The 24,044-nt window shown below is 41.1% G+C and overlaps 1 protein-coding gene across 1 annotated transcript in view; it reads left to right on the top strand.

The window, feature by feature from the left end:
• SFRP4 (secreted frizzled related protein 4) overlaps nucleotides 1-24,044 on the top strand; it is a 50,728-nt gene that overhangs the window by 3,477 nt on the left and 23,207 nt on the right. The window contains exon 4 of the mRNA XM_063452160.1: nucleotides 11,503-11,568. Coding sequence (XP_063308230.1) covers nucleotides 11,503-11,568 — 66 coding nt within the window. The remainder of the gene's footprint in view (nucleotides 1-11,502; nucleotides 11,569-24,044) is intronic.

The raw sequence follows: 24,044 nt of genomic DNA, 5'->3' as shown, positions 1-24,044 counted from the left end.
TTCTTTTCCTTTTGGTTTACACATATTTGCCATTTGGTGTACATATTTTGCTCATAAAACAGACAACAAAATAATGCAGCACATTAATCTGGGTGCAATTCACAGAATGGGTGATAGTGATGCCAAAGTATTATTATTTGTTATTTATGAAATAAACTATTACAATTGTTTATATAGCTCCAACATATTACGCATCACTGTACAATAGTTAAAATAAGATAAACAATTCTAACAAAACACGTCAAGGGAACATTAGCTGAAGAGGACATGTTTGACATACAGGAACAGTAGCTGAAGAGGACATGTTTGACATACAGGAACAGTAGCTGAAGAGTACATGTTTAACATATGGGAACAATATGTGTAGACCTGCACTAGTCATGTACATGAAGAGATATCTAGTAGTTCGGTATTTAACGCGTATGATCAAATCTCTGGATTTTTATTTATATTTATTGTTCCTCAAAATTTGAATCATAAAGGAAAATAGCTATCTTTTGTTTTCATAAGTAATCACCCCATTTTCATCAGTGTGCTTGGTAGAAGGACCTTTGGCATTAGTTACAGCTGTGAGTGTTTTGGGGTAAGTCTTTAACAGCTTTGCACATCTGGATCCTGCTGTGTTTGCCAATTCCACTTGGCAAAATTGTTCAAGCTCTTTCAGGTTGGATTGGGATCATTGGGATGGGGAACAACAATTTTGTAGTCTGACCAGAATATACCCAATGGACTTGAGGTTTGGGCTTGGACTGGGCCGTTCTAAGACATTCTGGTTCCTGTTTTTAAACCACTCCACTGCAGGTTTGGCTCCGTGTTTAACTTAATTGGAAGATACAAATAAAAAAAATACTGCCAGGGCTAAGCTTTAAGTGTTGAGCAGTCACCATGGGAACTAATTGTATATTACTGCTTAATACTCATCTTTTAGAAAATTGCCAGACATTTGCACTGCTGCTCTGTTAGTAACACTTTTATTAAAGGAACACTCACTTACACACTCAGAGACAGAGCTAGCCCAGCGCTGCAGGACTTAACTCAGGAGAACTAATGGAGCTTCCGGCTCTCCGTTGTTAGTGCTGGAGGTAGGGTGTGGTGTGTGGCACCCTACTCGTAGGAAGTCAAACTGTTCATTAAATCTAGCAATATTATTGATATGTGCCACACATATGGATTCAATCACTAAATATTGAGCTGTAGTCAATTTATCTCCACCTTGGCTCCAACTTGGTTATTTTAACCCAAACATTGAAAGTAGATATGTGCAAACTCACCACAACCTGTTTATTGCTAAAGCCAAAATGTTCTGCTTTGGTCTCATTAGAAGTTTTTCTCTACATGTTTGCTGTAGTTCCCATTTGGTGTTTACCAAATTCCAAGAATGATTTATTTTGTTTTTAAGATTTATTTTTTTCAGGGAATAAGGACAATTTTTATTCCCCGTCATCACAACCTGGTCTCTGAAAAATATATGTCTGCAAAAATATCCTGTTTACTTAGCATTGGTAGTTTTATACAGCTGCTCTGTCGCTAAAAGGTGGTCTATTCCATTTTGGAACAGGATAGCTGAGGAGCAAATTGTGATACAGACTACCATTTTATCTGTAATGTGTAGCCATTCAACACATTACAGATAAAATGGTAGTCTGTATCACAATTTGCTCCTCAGCTATCCTGTTCCAAAATGGAATACACCACGTTTTAGCGACAGAGCAGCTGTATAAAACTACCAATGCTAAGTAAACAGGATATATATGCAGACATATATTTTTCAGAGACCAGGTTGTCTTCCTACCATCTGGGTTTATTTGATATATGCCTAATAGATGATTTCTCAGATGTGTATCTGTTTTGTGTTGTTACTGTTAGTTTATTGTTTGTTCCTCAGATCAACCGTAAGTGGTATGTAAGTGAAGTGTCGTCTCTAAGCTCAACTGTGGTATAGTACTATACATTTCGATGACATGTCTGACCAGATGTTCAACCTGTGAAGTGATTTAAACTGTCAGCCTCTCGTTGCAACTCCTTAAAGCCTCTCTTTCCAGGAATTGTATCACAAACATATGTGAAAGTATAGAACGATGCTGTGGGGAAGATCCCATTCTGTGAACTGTGCATGAACTACTGATGCTCTAAGCATTTTTTTGCATATTGTGTCAAATATTTTTGTGATGCAAATAATCGGTGTTTACAGGTGAAATCAGTAAGAGTTTACCTCCATATACCTTTTAACAGTCATACAAAATGTCAAATTTAGGGTTCTAAATTGTTATTTGTTTATTAGCCATAAGTGAATGGAAATTAAGGCTTGGCAAGTGTTCCTGTGAATGTCTAACTGCCTATTCAGATTCTCAGTGATATTTGAAAGCAGCTGTTTATTAACAGAAGCCATGTGGTTGATGCCTGCGGTATTATAAATCATATTAAACAATATGGCCGGGCCCCAGCAGTTTAGAGCTCTTTAGAGATTGTAGGAATCTTAGTGTAAGCCACCAGACCTAACCTACCTTGGCCACTGTGGAGGGAATCATTTAACAAGGTTATTAATTAAAGGGAGAATTCAAAGTGGTGAATTTCTAATTCAAGGTAAATTCAAAGTAGCCAAACTGGAAGGATAGTGATTTTTTTTTCCAATTCAGCAAATTTTGACTTGAATTTGAAATTCAAACTCTGAATTCTCACATTAGTGGATAACCCTGTAAGTGCTGCAACATACAAGATGCTTACTCCAATATACACACGCTGAATACGTTTCTCTCCAGCTTTCATACCTATAAATGTGAAAGGACAATTAAAAAAAGATTAGTGTTTATCACAGTAAAGCAACTTTACTGTTACTGTTACTTAAATTTTATTGAAAAGGATCTGTATTCCTAATCCTACACTGTACCCTGTCCCTAACTTAATAGATCGCCCACACCTCCACTCTTGAAAGGGTTAAAAACTTTTTTTTTTTTTTTTTACTGTGCTCAAAAGTTTGTATGCCCTGGCAGAAATTGTGAAATTTTGGCACAGATTTTGAAAATATGACTGATCATGCAAAAATACATATTTTATTGAAGGATAGTGATCATATGAAGCCATTTATTATCACATAGTTGTTTGGCTCCTTTTTAAATCATGAGGATAACAAAAATTACCCCTAATGGCCCTGATCAAAAGTTTACATACCCTTGACCTTGTTACAAACACACATGGCGACACACACAGGTTAAAATGTCAATTAAAGGTTAATTTCCCACACCTGTGGCTTGTTACGTTGCAATTAGTGCCTGTCTATAAATAGTCAATTAGTTTGTTAGCTTTCACGTGGATGCACTGAGCAGGCTAAATATTGAGCCATGGGGAGCAGAAAATAACTGTAAAAAGACCTAGGTAACAAGGTAATGGAACTTTATAAAGATGGAAAAGTATATAAAAAGATATCCAAAGCCTTGAAAATGCCAGTCAGTACTGTTCAATCACTCATTAAGAAGTGGCAAATTTGGGGATCTCTTGACACCAAGCCAAGATCAGGTAGACCAAGAAAGATTTCAGCCACAACTGCCAAAAGAATTGTTTGGAACAAAGAAAAACTTACAGGTAACCTCAGGAGAAATACAGGCTGCTCTGGAAAAAGACGGTGTGGTTGTTTCAAGGAGCACAATACGACGATACTTGAACAAAAATGAGCTGAATGGTCGAGTTGCCAGAAAGAAGTTGCGCCAATGCCACAAAAAATCCTGGTTACAGTATGCCCAAAAAAACATCTTGACACGTGTCACGGCTTCTGGCACACTGTAATTTGGAGTGATGAGACCAAAATAGAGCTTTATGGTCACAACCATAAGCTCTATGTTTGGAGATGGGGCAACAAGGCCTATAGTGAAAAGAATACCATCCCCACTGTGAAGCATGGTAGTGACTCACTGATGTTTTTGGGGGCTGTGAGCTCTAAAGGCACAGGGAATCTTGTGAAAATTGATGGCTAGATGAATGCCGCATGTTATCAGAAAATACTGGCAGACAATTTGTATTCTTCTGCACAAAGGCTGCACATGGGACGCTCTTGGACTTTCCAGTTTGACAATGACCATAAGCACAAGGCTAAGTTGACCCTCCAGTGGTTACAGCAGAAAAAGGTGAAAATCTGGAGTGGCCATCACAGTCTCCTGACCTTAATATCATTGAGCCACTCTGGGGAGATCTCAAACATGCAGTTCATACAAGACAACCAAAGACTTTGCATGACCTGGAGGCATTTTGCCAAGACGAATGGGCAGCTATACCACCTGCAAGAATTAAAGGCCTGATAGACAACTATTACAAAAGACTGCATGCTGTCATTGATGCTAAAAGGGGGCAATACACAGTATGAAGAACTATGGGTATGCAGAATTTTGAACAGGGGTCATTTCATTTTTTTCATTGTTGTCATGTTTTGTTTTCTGATTGTGCCATCCCATAAGAAATGTGTTCTGCCTGCTATCAGATCCTTGTCCCCTCACTCACCTACCTTGTGTTCCCACTCCGCGTCTCTCACTCCACGAGGACGCTGTGTCAGAGCGCGACCCCCCAGGTAGCGCAGTCAGTTCAATCACCCACGCCGACCTCTCATGTTCATGCGAACAGCACCTCTGTTGGCATGAAGGCATGAACGCTGTGACAGACTGCCTGGCACCCTGACTTGGTGCCTCCGCCAATCTCAGCATAATCCCTCCCCTGTGCCTGAGAGTATTAAACTCAATTAACTCCAGGCACAGAAAACATAATTTTTTATAAAACCCCAAAAATACCTTTAAACACACAAAACCCCCATAAAAGTTACATCCACTGATAGCCCCGGTTTGAGTGACCAACATATCCAAAAATCACCCAGATCGGTTCAGAGGTTCGGGAATTTCCTGGAAGTCATAATTTGACTGACGCATGGTCTCATGCCCAAAATAGTTCCAGAGAATCAGGGCTTGTGGTCGGTCTAGTTCAGTAGTTTAAAAACCGAACAAACTACTGAACATAGTCAATGTTCTTACCCTGGAGCTTGTTCACCTTGTTCGTGGGAATGTTTCCACCGAACAGTGCCCTTCTAAGTTGTGTAGAACTGAATGCAGGCGATCCTGGAAGTCCAGCGGTGTTCAGGAGTTTTAGTGCCCGAAAAACAGTTCCATGAACTCGACGACCAAACACCAATGCCTGTGTTCGTGGGAACAAGATGGCCGCCACCTCGTGGTCGTTTATGCAAACAGAGGCCATCCAGACGAACACTTAGAACACTGCAGTGAAAAGTGTTACAAACTATCAATTAGGCTTAACAAGCTCCCGGGTGGTCTCTGGTTTGTGCGGCTGTTCGGGAACTGAAACATTTAATCGCAATTGCACGAACAAAGCCTTTTTAAAGTATTTTAGTCAGATCAGTTGCAGGTAGGAGGCTGGCAAGCAGGCCCTTTCAAGAACATGTGGCAGAGGCATTTCTGCCATAAATGCCTTTTACCAGATACAGAACAAAGAACTTCATGTGTACGAACCCACCTCTTTTCCTGCGAACGCTACTCACCTATACTGCAGACAGAACTCCGGTTGTCCAGACGCCGGCTCCTGAACACAGCACGAACAGAAGTCTGTTTGTGAGAACGCTGATACTTCCACGTGCAACCACACAGAAGGGAGAACTTCAGGGGAATCAAAGGGTGCGCGCGCGCGCCGACACAGAGCCTTTTAAAGGTACAGGAGGCAGAGACCAGGGTGGAACCTCAATGAACATGACCACCCACTTTCCCTATTTAAGTCATATACACCCTTCACTTTTCTCTCAGTTGTACTGTGCTTCTGATTGTGTAAAGATCTTTAGAGGCTCTCCTTTTGCACCCTGATCCTGTTCCTGATTTTGACCCTTGCCTGTATCATCGCGTCTGAACCTGTGCCGCCTGTCCAGACCTTTGGCTTCCCCAACTATTCTCTTAGTCTAATCCTTTGGTACTGTGAACTTGGTTCTTTGCCTTGAGCATCCAAATGCATATTGGGCCATGTCCACTAAACTGTGTTCCCGACACCTGCTCAATCATGTTTTCTTTAAAAATGGTACATATATTGAGCCTTACGGTTATGAAACTTCCTCCACATAAATCACCAGGCCCCGACGGTTTTACTAACCTTTACTATCAGACCTTCTTAAATACGCTGACCCCATATCTTACACAACTCCTTAACCGCTGCTTCACTACAGGCACAATGCCACCCGACATGCTACAAGCACACATCTCCACACTCCCTAAACCGGGCAAATCACCGACACTCTGCCAAAATTTCAGACCAATTTCACTGCTTAATTGTGATACAAAAATTTATGCTAAAATCTTGGCAGACCGCCTCACACACATATTAACCCGCATCATACATAACGACCAATCAGGATTTGTTAAAAGCAGACAGGGTTCTGATAATTCGAGGAAAATCTTGAACATACTGGCCCATATGGAATCACATCGTATGGAAGGTCTTCTCCTGGCGCTGGACGCGGAGAAGGCCTTCGATAGACTAAACTGGGCATATATGGAACAGGTTCTACTCAAATTTGGTTTCCCTGAGACTTACATCAGAGGCATGATGGCGCTATACTCCGAACCGACAGCAAGAGTAACAAATGCTGGGTTTCTGTCTAGTCCTTTCCCGATCACGAATGGCACCCGCCAGGGCTGCCCACTCTCCCCTTTATTATTTATTCTATCGCTAGAACCCCTGGCATATAAGATTAGAACCCATAAAGACATAGAGGGGGTGGTCATCAACAGGGTAGAATATAAATTATCTATGTTTGCGGATGACATTCTTCTCTCCCTCACCAAACCAAACCACTCACTATCACATCTTATTAACATATTAGACGAATACAGTACCGTGTCCTACTATAAATTGAACCAAACCAAGACCCAAGCATTGCCAATTCGCCTCCCCGAGACGGACGTCCTAGAGCTTAAAACGAAACATTCCTTTGACTGGAGACAAACACACCTGACATACTTAGGAATACAAATTGCAGCTACATATAGGGGCATTAGCACGCACAATCTATCTACCCTACCAACAATGTGCAAACAAATCCTTCACAAATGGAAGGGCGTCCTACTGTCATGGCTAGGCAGAATCAATGCTGTGAAAATGATTATTCTCCCGAAATTGCTCTATATATTTAGGATGCTCCCAATACCTCTGTCGCCCACGCTAAGTAAACAAATCCAAAGTATAATATCAAACTATGTCTGGGCTAAAAAGAAACCGAGATTACCCTTATCTCTTCTGCAATCTTCTACGAAAAAGGGAGGTTTAGGGCTCCCCAACATTGCCGCTTATCAGAGGGCTGCCCTCCTTGAAAATGCGATCAAACTGCACGCACCACAACATACATTACAGTGGGTGGACATGGAAAATCATTATGACCCCAAACATTCGGCAGTAGATCTTATGTGGACCCCTAAACGCATTAGAGGGACACACAGAACACTCCTACCTCTCACTACATATGCAATAAAAACATGGGACCACCTTCATCGATCCCAGGCAACTGATTCGACATTTTCCCCCTGGGCACCTATCACAGCCCTCAACTCGTTATCCCCGTGGCTCTCCCTACACAAGTGGAAAGATCTAGGGGTTACACGTATAACAGACATTTACCGAAGAGGGGTTATGGCACCTTTCCCGGATCTACAGACTACATTTCGGTTACCCCCATCCTTCATCTTTCCGTACCTCCAACTAAAGAGTCTAGTTTCGAATATGGTTACACCCCCTACAATGACCACACATGACGCACACCAAGACCTGACAATCTTATATGAACGCTGTCACAACTCACCGACTAAGACCAAAACTCTCTCGGTCTGTTATAACACAATACAAAACCAAAAGACACTCCCAATATTTAAATATCGCTCAAACTGGGAAAATGAATGTACTTATTCACCCACTGGTGAACAATGGTTGTCCTCACTCCAAGCTTTAAAAGGCATCACCACCTGTTACTCCCACATAGAAGCCCACAAAAAGCTTATTTTCCGCTGGTATTATACACCGGCCAGACTGCATAAGATATACCCGACCACCTCCCCCAAGTGCTGGAGATGCGAGAAAGCAAAGGGAACGATGACACACATATGGTGGAGTTGCCCGGAAATTAAGCCGCTGTGGTTGGGAGCGCAACAAATTTGGGACCAGCTAGGGATAACACTCACACCGATTACACCCTTGATAAGCATATTTCTATTGCTCCTGAGGAATGTACCCCACACGGACAGGCAATTAGCAGTTACATCGATCTTAGCTGTTAGGAATGTAATTGCTTGTCACTGGAAAAAACAGGAGTGTCCACCTTTAAATATGGTTAGACACAAGATCAGCCAATTTCTCAAATACGAATTGCTCTCCATGACTACAGAAAAACACTCCAGCAGTACAAGATACAATTGGCAAAGGTGGAGTGAACTGGAGGAGGCTGCAGTAAGCAAATCGTAGGGAAAGCTGGAATAGATGGCACACATGGGTACAAACCCAGAGCACAATACTTAATGGGTAACATAGGACGATACAGACCTGTAAGCACGTACTACGATACTGACACACGGTGATTTTATGTACATACGAATTGTAATATGTGCTGAATTGTCTGTGGTAACTTTACTTTACTATGTTGTAACTCTACTATGTCATTACATCAAACCCGCGAAGATAAAGTGATGATCCAATATGATGTCTGCCTTTCCCAATCCATTGGCACCTTCCCAGGTGCGACTTGTAAACGCGTGTATGTGTATACTTACCCCTTCCCTCCTACTCCCTTTTTTCTTTCTGTATCCTCTCCCTGAAATTGATCAATAAATTACGTATTGAAAAAAAAAATGGTACATATATTACCAATTCTCCAAGGATATGCAAACTTTTCAGCACAACTGTATCTCTTTCCACGACGCTGGCAAGATCTTCTTTTCCCATGACGTCACTTCAGTGAGATGAAGTGGTCTCTGTGACTATCGTCTCCCTATTAGATCAAATATTTAAATCAGAGTTCGTGTTACTGGAGCAGCTGCTAAGAATGATCCTACCCTGCCCATTCCCATGAATAATGTATTAAGAGGAGCAGTGCACTAGCAAGTAACGTTTAGGCCTAGATAGTGGCACAGGACTTGAAATGTTAAGCCCTGGTACTCACTTTTTATGTATTTCCTTTGAAAGAAATAGTATTTTAGATAAATACTGAAGAAAATTTCAATTTATTCAAGGTGTGCAATATGTAAATTATTTTCCCGCTTTGACAATCTTAAACTATTTTAACTAGATCAGCAATAAAATTGAAAAAAAATATAATCAACTTTTAATTCCATTGATCAATGAAATTGATAAAATGCATGGGGTGTAATATTTTTTTAAATCATTGCCTGAAATTAGCAAGGATTTTTTTTTTTTTTAATAGAAGCATATTTTTTGACAATCCTAACATATTTACTATACAGTGGAACCTCGAAACTGGAACGCCAACTCCCTTTTTTGATATTCCTCCCTCCGGAAGTTCTCCTCTGATCTCTTGGGTGGAGTTTCTATGTGGTTTTCTAAGGGGGAGAATCTGTTTTCCCATTGGTTGTTGCGGGGTTTGAAAAACTGTGTTATTTGTCTTTACATATTACTTTATGCAGTGTGGAATTAAATACACACACACATGCATATAAGTATGTATTAATTTATGTTTTATTTTGGATGGTGTGTTTTTTTTGTCATTGTCAATAAAGCTTGTTTATGTTACTATGGATTAGTAACTTCTTTTAACCATTTTGTTACTTCCCCTTGTATACACCCCACCTATATTCCCACCTAGAAACAGTCTTTTGCGGACTTTATGCAAACATCTCAGCTTGCCACTGTAATTGATAGTAAAAACGAAGGTGGAACGCATATTTGGAACTCATGACGTCCCAGCGCATGTCACATGATGACGTTGAACGCCCGAAACCCGGAAGTGACCGGAATTGAATCAACAACAGCTGAAGGAAAACGGAACCACCTGTGGAACAACTATTGGGACTAATTGGGGGATGTATATATTAGGGGTGGGTTTTAGTTAGGATTGGATGCATTTTGCATTTAAAGATTGTCCCTGAGGAAGTCCCTAATAGGGACGAAACGCGTTGGACCAATACTGAACATATTTCGCATCATCTGTTATTTACTTTGATGTAAGTGCTGTTTTTTGTACTTTATCTATACAGTCATTTCAGCATTTTTTTTTTTTGCACCTTATTCCTTTTCTGTATGAGATTAACATCTACCAAGTACTGAAGCAAGAAGACACACACCAATATATTTCTGAAAGCACTTTATTTGATGTCAAAGTGTACGTGATCACTTGGCACTTATTTTTATATTTAGCATTACTACACACAGTGTTGCACTATGTCATATTTTTGTTTCCCTAGCTGGACAGGTAAACTGAAGTAACATTTTCATTTAATTTACATTGTGTTTATTGTTTTTCTGTATGATTTTTATGAAAATAAGGTATTATTAAACTGTCAAATGTGTGTTAAAATGCTGTAATTTTGGGGGTCTGGAACAGATTCATCTAATATATATTAATTCTTATAGAAAAATTTGTTTCGGTTTTTGAACAAATCGGTTCTCAAACAGTCTTCTGGAACGGATTAAGTTTGAGTTCTGAGCGTCCACTGGATATATTTTAGAAGTATGTCAGCATGCATATGACCTTTTTATATTGGCGACAGAGTATGTTGGCGGTTCATAAATAAAAGTAATATTTATACAAACAATTTAAACTAATCAAAAGAAAAAAAAATCTGCAAATATTTTTCTGTTTTGTCAGTGCTTTATGTTGTCTTTATAACATGCTTATATGGTGTATAGGGCATAGTGAATTTAACCCCTTAAGGACACATGACATGTATGACATGTCATGATTCCCTTTTATTCCAGAGGTTTGGTCCTTAAGGGGTTAAACAAAAAACATTTAAAAAAACAAACTTAAAGATGTTTCCAAATTCACACCTGGGGTTTACTGAAAGCAGGCATAGTACTCATTCATGCAAAATATTTAAGTACTTGGCAAGATAATAATAGTTGCTGTCAGGATGCTAATTATCATTATTATTATTTTTGGTATTACATAGGGCAAGTTTATTCCACAGCGCTTTACTATATTATAACTAGAAAGTAGCTTAGTTTGTATTTTTTTATGAATGAAAGTGGTCAGGTTTATGCAAAAGCTTTTACACATAGCCTATGAGTTGTATAGTGAGTGCACATTGTAAAGATCTTGCATGGGTTAGAAGGAAGTTACAATGTTGATGACACAGAGTAAGGTTAGGTTTGTAATAATTTTATCAGATCACAGCAGCACTAATTAATAGGTAAATGGAGAGGCTCTGGTGCCTGAACTGACTGCCTCTTCCTAATGTGCGTTTTATTTAAAGTTTAACGCAATTAGTTTAACCATTTTAATTTCCTTCTAATTTTCTTTCTTCCTAGATCGATGCAAATGCAAAGCCATTAAACCTACATTAACAATGTACCTGACCAAAAACTACAGCTACGGTATGCTACAACGTATTTACCTTTTGATTACTGCACAAACACAACTGCAATGAGCAGGTAGAAATACTTAAGAATGTTCTCTTTGATAAATGTATCCCTGACAAGGTTTGCCAAGGTAGACTGATGAGACATCTTTGCTTCCTGATTTAGATATTTGTTCTTCTATCATCTGATAGTTTCGGTTGATTCCACACCCTAAATGCAATATAATAAACATTGAATGATAATGCATTGTGTTTGTTAATGCAGATACCGTAATAGTGATAGGTAGACAATAATGAAGTACAGCATTTCTTCCAAAGGTCTTTTCCATTTTTTCTTATTGCTTACCTCGTGTTTATTTGGTTTATTTGCGAACCAGGCACAGAACCAATGTTCTGCTTATTTAAAGGGACACTATAGTCACCTGAACAACTTTAGCTTAATGAAGCAGTTTTGGTGTATAGAACATGTCCCTGCAGCCTCACTGCTCAATCCTCTGCCATTTAGGAGTTAAATCCCTTTGTTTATGAACCCTAGTCACACCTCCCTGCATGTGACTTGCACAGCCTTCCATAAACACTTCCTGTAAAGAGAGCCCTATTTGGGCTTTCTTTATTGCAAGTTCTGTTTAATTAAGATTTTCTTATGCCCTGCTATGTTAATAGCTTGCTAGACCCTGCAAGAGCCTCCTGTATGTGATTAAAGTTCAATTTAGAGATTGAGATACAATTATTTAAGGTAAATTACATCTGTTTGAAAGTGAAACCAGTTTTTTGTTCATGCAGGCTCTGTCAATCATAGCCAGGGGAGGTGTGGCTTGGGCTGCATAAACAGAAACAAAGTGATTTAACTCCTAAATGACAGTGAATTGAGCAGTGAAATTGCAGGGGAATGATCTATACACTAAAACTGCTTTATTTAGCTTAAGTAATTTAGGTGACTATAGTGTTCCTTTAAGTTAGTATTTTAAACCACATCTGATATGTATACCTCCCAACAGTCTGTGATCGGTGGGATCATCTTGATTTCCGGCGAGACCATGGCTTGAATCTTTGATAGGAATATGCAAAGAGCGGTATGTAAACCTTTACTGTTCAAAAGGGTCAAGCAGGATTTCTTTCTTTATGGTTTCTAAATATAATATCCCACTACTTTCCAAAATGTTTAGGCAATGTAGTTCTAATTCTTACCTTGTAAAGTTTTGTGTGCTGCTTAAAACCTACCTGCAATTCAGCGCCAGGCAAAGTTCCTGGCACTAAACTCCAGCCAACATCATGGCAGTCATTTCGTGGTCCAATCACAAGCTTCTCATAGAGTCATAGAGAAGCCTGTGATTGGGCCGTTTTGCCGGCTTAGAGTGCAATGCATGTGCTCTGAGCAGGTGAGGGAAGGGACAGAAGCAGAAGGGGAGGGTAAGAATTACATTTTAAAATAAAAAAACAAATAGAAAAAAACACAACTATTTCAGAGGTGGGAGGGAACACACAGTGAGAGGAAAGGAAGTGATAGCACCATGCCTGCAAGGGAGAAGATGACTACATCTGTATATATGCACAGAATTTACACTAGGCAGCCCATAACAGAGTTCAGAGTTGCCTAAGTCACGTTTGCTGGGGTTTAACTAGCCCTCATCACACAAGTGTAAATTACTCTGAATGTTCAAGCAGAAACACTCCACATCCAGGCTCCTACCACCATGACCACATCAAATCACCGAAGTGATGGTGGTTGGAGTAACCCTTAATATGCCTAGCTTGGGGATTCAGTAGTGAAGCTACAACACTGGCCCGATGTTGGACGGGCCAGAAGAGCATTTCCCATTGTGCCCAGAATGCCACCCCATTCACAAGTCTACCCTCGGAGTATTAAAGGATCACTATAGTGTCAGGAAAACAAAGTGGTTTTCCTGACACTATAGTGCCCTGAGGGTGCCCCCACCCTCAGGGTCCCTCTCCTGTGTTAAAACTCTTTCAGCAGCTTACCTTATTCCAGCGCCGGGCTCCCTTGGCGCTGGTGACCTCTCCTCCCCCGCTGACGTCAGCTCCCTCTGCCGACGTCAGCAGGCCTAATACGCATGCGCGGCAAGTGCAGCGCGCACATTCAAAGTGTCCAAAGGAAAGCATTTCTCAATGCTTTCCTATGGATGCTCTGCGCGATGGATGCATAATATGCCTCCAGCGTCGCAGATGCGCCTCTAGTGGCTGTCCGGAAGACAGCCACTAGAGGCTGGCTTAACCCCAAATGTAAACATAGCAGTTTCTAAGAAACTGCTATGTTTGCATCTGAAGGGTTAAAACCTGAGGGACCTGGCACCCAGACCACTTCATTGAGCTGAAGTGGTCTGGGTTACTATAGTGTCCCTTTAACATCTGTTGTGTTCCATGTCTACCATTGCCAGTAAAATGCCTCACTAATGTTTACTTGGGTGAGGGAATGGGGATATGTCACTTCCAGAGTGATAGTCCTGCTATAAAGGGTCAATACTTTGTAGTTTGTGCCACTGCAAAAGAAGGAAAGCATTCACAATTGTCTTTATTTATGTGGATAGATATAGATGTTACATAGTTGTCAGGGCTACCCCCATACGTCATTCATCAACCTTATTGTCTCATAATTTCCATTGTTTTTTTTGTTTTGTTTTTTAAGTCTATGTGTTATGATAACTGCCTGCATATATCCTAGACTGTTGATGGTAGTATTTTCATTACTGAATGCCAACTGTTTGTTCAGTTATCTCTTCCTATATTTTGATTCACCTGCATTGGGTATTCCCTACTCGATACATCAATCAGAGCATCTTTTTTTTGCATACCGTATATACTCGAGTATAAGTCAAGTTTTTCTGCATATTTTTTGTGCTGAAAACCCCCAACTCGACTTATACTCGAGTCAATGTCTATATTATGGCAATTTACATTGCCATAATACAGACAATGGGGCTGTGTAGGAGGGAGGCTGGCAGGAAGCATTTACTTACCTCTCCTGCAGCTCCTGTCAGCTCCCTTCTCTTCCGCGCCGGTCCGGTCAGCTCCTCTGTCAGCTCCCAGTGTAAGTCTCGCGAGAGCCGCGGGGTCAGAGCGCGGCCGCGAGACTTACACTGGGACGTGCAGAGGGAGCTGACCGAACCGGTGCGGAGGAGAAGGGAGCTGACAGGAGCTGCAGGAGTGGTAAGTAAATGCTCTCTGCCAGCCCCCCTCCACTGAACTGCCAATGCCACTGGACCACCAGGGAGTGAGAGCCCCCCTCCCTGCCATGTATCAAGCAGGGAGGGGGGCGGGCGAAAAAAAAATATTAATAAAAATAAAATAATAATATTTAAAAAATAATAACATTTTTTTTAATTAAAATAATAATTTAAAAAAAATAATAAAAATGCTCGCCCCCCACCAAGGCTCTGCAACACATACACAAACACACACTGCATTCATACACACACACTGCACTCATACACACACACACTGCACTTATACACACTCACTGCACTCATACACACACTGCACTCATACACACACTGCACTCATACACACACTGCACTCATACACACACTGCACTCATACACACACACTGCATTCATACACACACTGCACTCATACACACACTGCACTCATACACACACTGCACTCATACACACACTGCATTCATACACACACTGCACTCATACACACACACTGCACTCATACACACACACTGCACTCATACACACACACTGCATACATACACACACTGCATTCATACACACACACACACTGTAAATAAATATTCAATTAATATAATTTTTTTAGGATCTAACTTTATTTAGAAATTTACCAGTAGCTGCTGCATTTCCCACCCTAGTCTTATACTCGAGTCAATAAGTTTTCCCAGTTTTTTTAGGTAAAATTAGGGGCCTCGGCTTATATCCGGATCGGCTTATACTCGAGTATATACGGTATATAAGAAATTAAAATGATTATGATTAAAAATAAATGTTTTCCTTCTATTATTGTGTATGGATCAGTCTATTTTGTATATACCGTATTTATCAGCGTATAACACACACTTTTTCTCCCTGAAAATAGGGGGAAAATGATGGGTGTTATACGCTGATATCCCATATTTACCTACCTGTCTTGAAGCGTGGGCCGATGTTCAGCGCGCACCGTGGTACTGGAACTTCAATTTCAGGTTCCGGTTTCCGGCGGGACTGAAAGGAAGTGTGCACACTTCCTTTCAGTCCCGCCGGAAACCGGAACCTGAAATTGAAGTTCCTGTACCGCGGTGCGCGCTGTGAAGCCGGCCCACGCTTCAAGACAGGTAAGTAATTATGGGACAAGGGAAAGTGCACGATGGGACAAGGGGAGGGGGGACACTATGGGAGGGGGGAGAACACAATGGGATGAGGGGGTGGAGAATACTATGGGATGAGGGGGGGACACTATGGGATGAGGGGGGGGACACTATGGGAGGGGGTGGAGAATACTATGGGGGGGGGGATAATACTATGGAAAGGGGGGGACACTATGGGATGAGGGGGGGGCACTATGGGAGGGGGTGGAGAATACTATGGGGGGGGGAATACTATGGGAGGAGGGGAGAATACTATGGAAAGGGGGGGTAACACTATGGGATGAGGGGGGGAAACTTCCTGGAATTTCCTTCTTAAAATGAGGTGCGTGTTATACGCCGGTGCGTGTTATACGCCGATAAATACGGTATTTTCATTGTGAAAACCCCTTGTAGGTTTGATTTGCATTGATCCCGCACCGATCACTTTATTTACATTAGGGTGGTGCGGTTAAGCATATATTTTTTTCACTGCAAAGTATGTTGTACAGAATACACCACATCTGCTCTCGCTCTTGAGTGGCTTTTAAGTGGCGTCAATAGTAATACTACAAATAAACTCTTATCCCATAAACTGCTTGATACGGCTTTGTAAGATAAAATAAGACCCCATAAAACAGAAAGAGAGGTTGAGCCTCCTCCCAGTCTGAGAGTTGTCTGCCTTTACAAGCTATTTTATTTATTTTTTTCGTAAATGTTTGCAGGACTTAAAATAAATTTTTTATGTAATGTATTAGGGTTTTGTTTGAATAGTGTTTCCCCTTAAGGTTTTCAGATCATGTTGTTGTGTAGGAGATAACAGTATTCTATTCATATACCCTGTACCTTTTCTATTGGGTCACCTCGCAGTCCTGCCAGGGTTTTTCTAAGGACGTGCTCCTGAGACATGCAATAGCATAGGATGTGACCCTGTCTTCAAATCTGCTAATAAAACATATGCTAGGCCTATAATGTGCAATATGACAAGTTTAAAAATATTCTTATTTCCATTCTTGGAAACACATTGTATACATGTCATTAGCAATATTATTTCTGATGCTTCTTGCATCTGTATACAATTGTATTTCTAGCATTTCCTTTCTTGTTTGTCATGATTAAATTGTGTGAAGCTGACACTTCCCTGCCTTCCTGTTGATTGGTGACCCAGATGCCATCAGTTGTGTGCCTTATCACACAGTGTTTCTGACTCTATGAACAATAGATCTTACTTTGAGATTGAATCTTGCCCCATTAATTTTAGGTGATGTTCCCCTCAATAATAATTAATTTTATGCAATCAGCAGTTCTGTGCCATGTAAGAATTTGCACGGACACTTCTGCCCCCATAACAACTTAAACAAGCTTAAATGATCACTATAGTGTCAGGAAAACAAAGCGGTTTTCCTGACACTATAGTGCCCTGAGGGTCCCCCCCACCCTAAAGGTCCTCCTCACATGGCGCTGAAGGGGTTAAAACCCCTTCAGTTACTTACTTTAATCCAGCGTCGAGCTCCCTCGGTGCTGGTGACCTCTCCCCCCCTCCGCCTGATGTCAGTGGAGCCGAATGCGCATGCGCAGCAATTGCCGCGCGCGCATTCAAAGTGTCCATAGGAAAGCATTTCTCAATGATTTCCTATGGACGCTCTGCGCGATGGATGCGAAATTCGCATCCAGCGTCGCAGATGCGCCTCTAGCGGCTGTTCCGGAAGACAGCCACTAGAGGCTGGATTAACCCCAAATGTAAACAAAGCAGTTTCTCTGAAACTGCTATGTTTACATCTGAAGGGTTAAAACCTGAGGGACATTGCACCCAGACCACTTCATTGAGCTGAAGTGGTCTGGGTGACTATAGTGTCCCTTTAAGTTGTTGTGTGGGTGGGAGTGTTGTTTTAATAACTTCCTGTCCTCTACCACTCATTATCATTGAAATTATCAAGAAAATGGTGATATGCATAATGCAGGAGTTTAAACGTAAAAGATAAAAAAAAAAAAAAAAAGACAATGGCTTGATTTTTTTGTTTTAAAGAACTTGAATGTTTAGAATGTTCTAGTGATGATTTTCACGGCTGTTTATACGATGCTTGCTGCAGAAACATTATTAAAGAAGCCAGTGACCTGACATCTTTCCTACACTACCATTCTTTCCTTGCTGATCGAAACAAAAGGAATGTATTAAAACTATATTAACTGGGGGAGTTTAGGGGCTACAGGGATGTGTCCTGGCTGGTGAAGGAATATAAATTGCGTAATAAATCATAGCAAATAAATCATTGCGCTTGCACTTGTTAATATTAAAAACAAAAGTGTAGACTGTTATGATTTATAGGTATGTAAGAGAGTGAATAGGCAAGCTGCCTGAATCTATACTGTGTGCATGTATTACATTTAAACATTCCTAGTGGTGATTGCAGTTTCTTTAAAATAAATGCCCTTTTTTTTGTACATCATAAACAAATAGCTTTGCAGAACATATATATTCAACATTTTGTTTTTGTTAATATTTAGAGAAGCTAAGACATTATACAGCAAATGTTGTGTCTAACATTTTACTTTATTTGTGGACATTTCATTTCAGTCTTCTTGAGAAATCACTGACTGCAGGTTTTCTCGAGTATTCTGCAGAAAAAGCTGTGAAATGTGGGTTTTAGATGTTAAAGTGTGATCTTATGCCGGAAAAAATACTAAATGCTTAACGTACTAAATAATGTAGGGAGTATATTTATAGCTGATGAAAAGAAAGCAGTCATATAGTTCATCATCTCCTTCAATGCCTAAAAATTAGGACCAATGTTAAAAAACATATAAATGGACGTACAAACTAAGCCTGCAGTGTACTATGTGGATGATGTGCCACAGTACATTTCAACCCCAAGGTTCTCAAAGTTGTCAATACATTTCTGTTTCTATCATGACTACAATTATTCTTTATGTATAAATATGATAGCAGGCCTCGATTGCCTTGATTTACTGTCCCGATTTAGAACTGTCCCCAACAAGCATAGCGTGAGTGCATAGTGCGAGGACCCTGCTGGAGAACTCAAACAGTGCTGTTTGCAGAGTCTGCCCTCAGTGGGCTGGCCTTACATGATTGTCAGGAAGTCTGGCGTGCATTTACACCAGGCTGACCTGACCGTAATTTCGATAGACCTGCCCCCTTTACCCCATCTCAGTATGTGATAGACATCCATATTTAACCCCTACAAGCAACATGGAACACAGAGAAGAGATATAGAAAGTATGCATGCTGAATTAAAAGAGCACTCCAGGCATACTCCAGACACCGACACAACTCCATTGCGAGGTTTTGGCCTCATATCAATGCTGTATTTACTCCACATTCAAATCTCCTTAGTTTTGTTCAAAAAATGGAAACAATTTTGCAGTTTTGCACAGAGTAACCCTGTCACTTAGCCATGCCCCCTTTTCCACATAGTAACTTTCTTATTGACTTATTCTGATTATGTACTCAGCTCAGCCAATGCAATGAGAAATCAGTGTGAGCTGTGCCTCACATCCAATCACTGTTCTCTTATTACATACCCCTTCCCCCCTTTAAATACCATGCAGACAGGACAGTGAAGTCAAGTCAACAGCTCATTTCACACTGATCTCTCATTGGCTGAGATTTGAACAGGGAAAAAAAACACAGAGTGAACATGAGGCTCTTACCAATATGTTGGTGTCAGAGTGTTCATTTAAATGGAAGTGGAAGGTTGACCATATCTCAGAATAGCTCAAAGGGAGAGATTTGTCAAGTGCTCTTCTTGGAGAAATACTAAATAAGGTACCATTACATTTAAATCAAAAGACAGTATATCAAAATGTAGGACTTTGCACTCAGATTAGCACCTGCAAAAACTACTCTGAATCCCCAACAAGCACAATTTTTACTTCAGTTCCATATCAAATTCTAAAATAGCAGACCAAACTACCTTCTGGAGCGATGTAATTGGTTAAAGGACCACTCTAGGCACCCAGACCACTTCAGCTTAATGAGGTGGTCTGGGTGCCAGGTCCTTCTAGGGTTAACCCATTTTTTCATAAACATAGCAGTTTCAGAGAAACTGCTATGTTTATGAATGGGTTAAGCCTTCCCCCTATGTCCTCTAGTGGCTGTCTCATTGACAGCCGCTAGAGGCGCTTGCGTGCTTCTCACTGTGATTTTCACAGTGAGAGCACGCCAGCGTCCATAGGAAAGCATTATGAATGCTTTCCTATGTGACCGGCTGAATGCGCGCGCAGCTCTTGCCGCGCGTGCGCATTCAGCCGACGGGGAGGAGAAGAGGAGGATCGGAGGAGGAGAGCAGAAGGAGATCTCTCCGCCCAGCGCTGGAAAAAGGTAAGTTTTTACCCCTTTCCCCTTTCCAGAGCCGGGCGGGAGGGGGTCCCTGAGGGTGGGGGCACCCTCAGGGCACTCTAGTGCCAGGAAAACGAGTATGCTTTCCTGGCACTAGAGTGGTCCTTTAATGCATACCTCCCAACATTACAAATGGACAAAGAGGGACACTTTCATCTTAGAGGTGTGAGTGTGGGTGTGGTCAGGGACAGGGCTGTTTTATAAATCTAAAATGCAATTTAGAACAAAAACAATGTACTTTATTTACATAGACTGATTTCTAAATATTTATTATAATTTAAAGGCACACTACTGTGAGTATCATTGCTGTGGACACTCAGACACACCAACAACATGGAGCTTGTAGAAAATAGGGATATTAGGATAGAAAGGATGGACAGAGAGATTTGGGCCTAAATAGGGACACTTGGGGAGTATGTTAAAGAAATCCTATAGTCACCAAAACAACCTTTGCTTAATGAAACAGTTTTGGTGCATAGCTAAAGTTTCTGCAGTTTCACTACTCAATTCACAGCCATTTAGGAGTTAAATCACTTTTGTTTCTGTTTATGCAGCTCTAGCCACATCTCCCCTGGCTGTGACTGACGTAGCCTGCATATAACAAAAATGGTTTCATTTTCTATCAGATGTTACTTACTTTAAAACTGTTTTATCTCCTGCTCTGTAACTTTGAACTTTAACTACATACAGGAGTTTAGCAATAGCAAGATATTAACAGAGCAGGATGTAAGAAATCATAAATAAACAGACTATGCAATAAAGGAAGTGTAAACATTAGATGACTCTTTACAGGAAGTGTTTAGGAAGGCTGTGCAAGTCACATGCAGGGAGGTGTGACTAGCACTGTATAAACAAACTGATTTAACTCCTAAATGGCAAATAATTGGGCAGTGAGATCGTGGGGGCATGCTCTATACACCAAAACTGCTTCATTAAGCTAAAGTTGTTTTTGGTGACTACAGTGTCCCTTTAATGCCAGGAACTCACATCATTGGGAAGCTGTTCAGGAATACAAAGCAAGGTGCAGGGAATACATTACATGGCCATAGATATGAGATCTGGCTGTTCTTCTCTCTTTGAAAATCTATCTTCTTGTTCTAATCTGTATCATGATTTGTGTTGGCATCATACTGTAAGGCCATAGAAAATGGACTTGCCATGCAATGTGCCATATGGTTCCATAGCTAGATATATAGAAGCAGTCAGAATTCCTTTACATCCAAGCACTGCTTCTGCCACAGTCTTTATTTCCAGTGAAAATGCATAGTCATGATTAATTTATGCCTATGGTTTAATGGAAAAAAATGTTAACTCTGTGGTTATTGGCTCATGCTACATAGTTACATAGTTACATAGCTGAAAAGAGACTTGAGTCCATCAAGTTCAGCCTTCCTCACGTATGTTGTTGCTGGTGATCCAAAAGAAGGCAAAAAACCCAGTCTGAAGCGCTTCCAATTTTGCCACAAACTAGGAAAAAATTCCTTCTTGACCCCAAAATAGCAGTCAGATGTCTCCTTGGATCAAGCAGCTACCCCACTAATGAGAAATTATATCCCTGTATGTTATGTTTTTGTAAGTATTTATCCAATTGCAGTTTAAACATCTGTAGTGACTCTGACAAAACCACCTCTTCAGGCAGAGAATTCCATATCCTTATTGCTCTTACTATATAAAAACCTTTTCTTTGCCTTTGATGAAATCTCCTTTCTTCCAGCCTGAATGTGTGACCTCGTGTCCTATGTATAGCCCTGTTTATGTGATGATGTGTGTGTGTGTGTGTATATATATATATATATACCGTATATACTCGAGTATAAGCCCCACATTTTTTGTGCTGAAAAAGCCCCACTCGGCTTATACTCGAGTCAGTGTCTGTATTATGAAAACTTACATTGCCATAATACAGAGCAGGACCGCCGGGCTCATTACAAGCCCGGCGGTCCTGTTGGGGGCCTGCAGAGAGCTCTTACTTACCTGTGCAGCAGCTCCGTTCAGCTCACAGTGTAAATCTTGTGAGACACTGTGAGCTGAATGGAACGGCTGCACAGGTAAGTAAGAGCTATCTGCTGTCTCTCTCCTTACCTCCCCTGTAGCGTGGCCAAGCTCCTATCCGGTCCACGGTACCCGTCCGGACTGATAAGAAAGTGCACACTCAGTGTGCACTTCCTTTCAGTCCGGCCGGGTACAGGAAACAGAAACTTCTGTTCCGCGCGGCGGTTTCTGTTTCCTGTACCCGGCCGGATTGACAGGAAGTGCACACTGAGTGTGCACTTTCCTATCAGTCTGGACGGTACCGCGGACCGGAGAGGAGCTCGGCCACGCTACAGGGGAGGGGAGGTAAGGGGGGGGAGGAGTAAGAAGAACAGGGAGGGGTAGGGGAAGTAAGCAGAACAGGGAGGGGGGAGTAAGAAGAACAGGGGGGGGGAGTAAGAAGAACAGGGAGGGGGGAGTAAGGAGAACAGGGAGGGGGGAGCAAGAAGAACAGGGAGGGGGAGTAAGAAGAACAGGGAGGGGGAGGGGAAGTAAGCAGAACAGGGAGGGGGGAGTAAGAAGAACAGAAAGGGGGAGGGGAAGTAAGAAGAACAGGGAGGGGGGAGTAAGAAGAACAGGGAGGGGGGAGTAAGAAGAACAGGGAGGAGGGGGGAGAGTAAGGGTGAGGAGAAGGGGAGATGAAGAGAACACGGGGGGGGGGAGTGAGAAGAACACAGTCTCCCTCCCACCCCCAAAAAATGTAAAATAATACAATTAAATAATAACAATATTAAAATAAAAATATCCTCCCCCCACCCAGTTTACACACACTACACAAACACACACTCTGCATCATATACACACACTCTGCAACATATACACACACTCTGCATCATATACACACACTCCGCATTATATACACACACTGCATTCATACAAACACACACTCTGCATTATATACACACACTGCTTTCTATACACACTGCATTCATTATATACACACACATTCTGCATTCATTATATACACACACTACACACACACACACACACTGCATTCATTATATACACACACTGTAAATAAATATTCAATTCATGTAATTTTTGGGGATCTAATTTTATTTAGAAATTTACCGGTAGCTGCTGCATTTCCCACCCTAGGCTTATACTCGAGTCAATAAGTTTTCCCAGTTTTTTGTGGTAAATTAGGGGCCTCGGCTTATATCCGGGTCGGCTTATACTCGAGTATATATGGTATATATATATATATATATATATATATATATATATATATATATATATTGTGAGCGTAAAAGTGGCATTGTGGTTGATGGAAGATACATCAGGCCTGATTTGCTAAACTGCGACCTGAGAATTTTCAGTTAAATGCCCCAGGGAAGATGTTAGTGTTTGCAATCTACATTGCTGAGGTTCTGCAAAACATGGTATGGATCCCTGGGCCGGAGTATTTGGAGAGTAGGATGGGCCAATGCTCCAACAGCACTAATTACTGTGTAACAAACCACAATTTAGATTTGACTTAAGAGTTAACTAATTGACACTCACCTGTAGCTAGTCAATTAGTAGACAGGCCTTTAAAATGAAGAGGGCAGCCTGCTGCAGGGGAGGGAGAAAAAGACAGCTAGGAGAGTGAATGACAACTGTGTTCATTGCAAAGACATTTCTTTTGTTTGGAAATTGGTAAGTGGGAAAGCCACCCAATTGCAGATAGCAATTTCCTGTCTAGTAAGAGCTCAAGTAAGAGCAAGGGATTTTGTTTGGTTTTTTTATTTAAAGCACCTGTTTTCTTATTGAATAAAGAAAAAGGAAAATCGAGCTGACTGTGTCCTGGACTTTATATACCCTA

This window comes from Pelobates fuscus, chromosome 4 (assembly GCF_036172605.1).
Source record: "Pelobates fuscus isolate aPelFus1 chromosome 4, aPelFus1.pri, whole genome shotgun sequence".
In the NCBI taxonomy this organism is placed as follows: domain Eukaryota; kingdom Metazoa; phylum Chordata; class Amphibia; order Anura; family Pelobatidae; genus Pelobates; species Pelobates fuscus.
The sequence above is the reverse complement of the archived record's forward strand: the minus strand, read 5'-3'. Positions and strand labels throughout refer to the sequence as shown.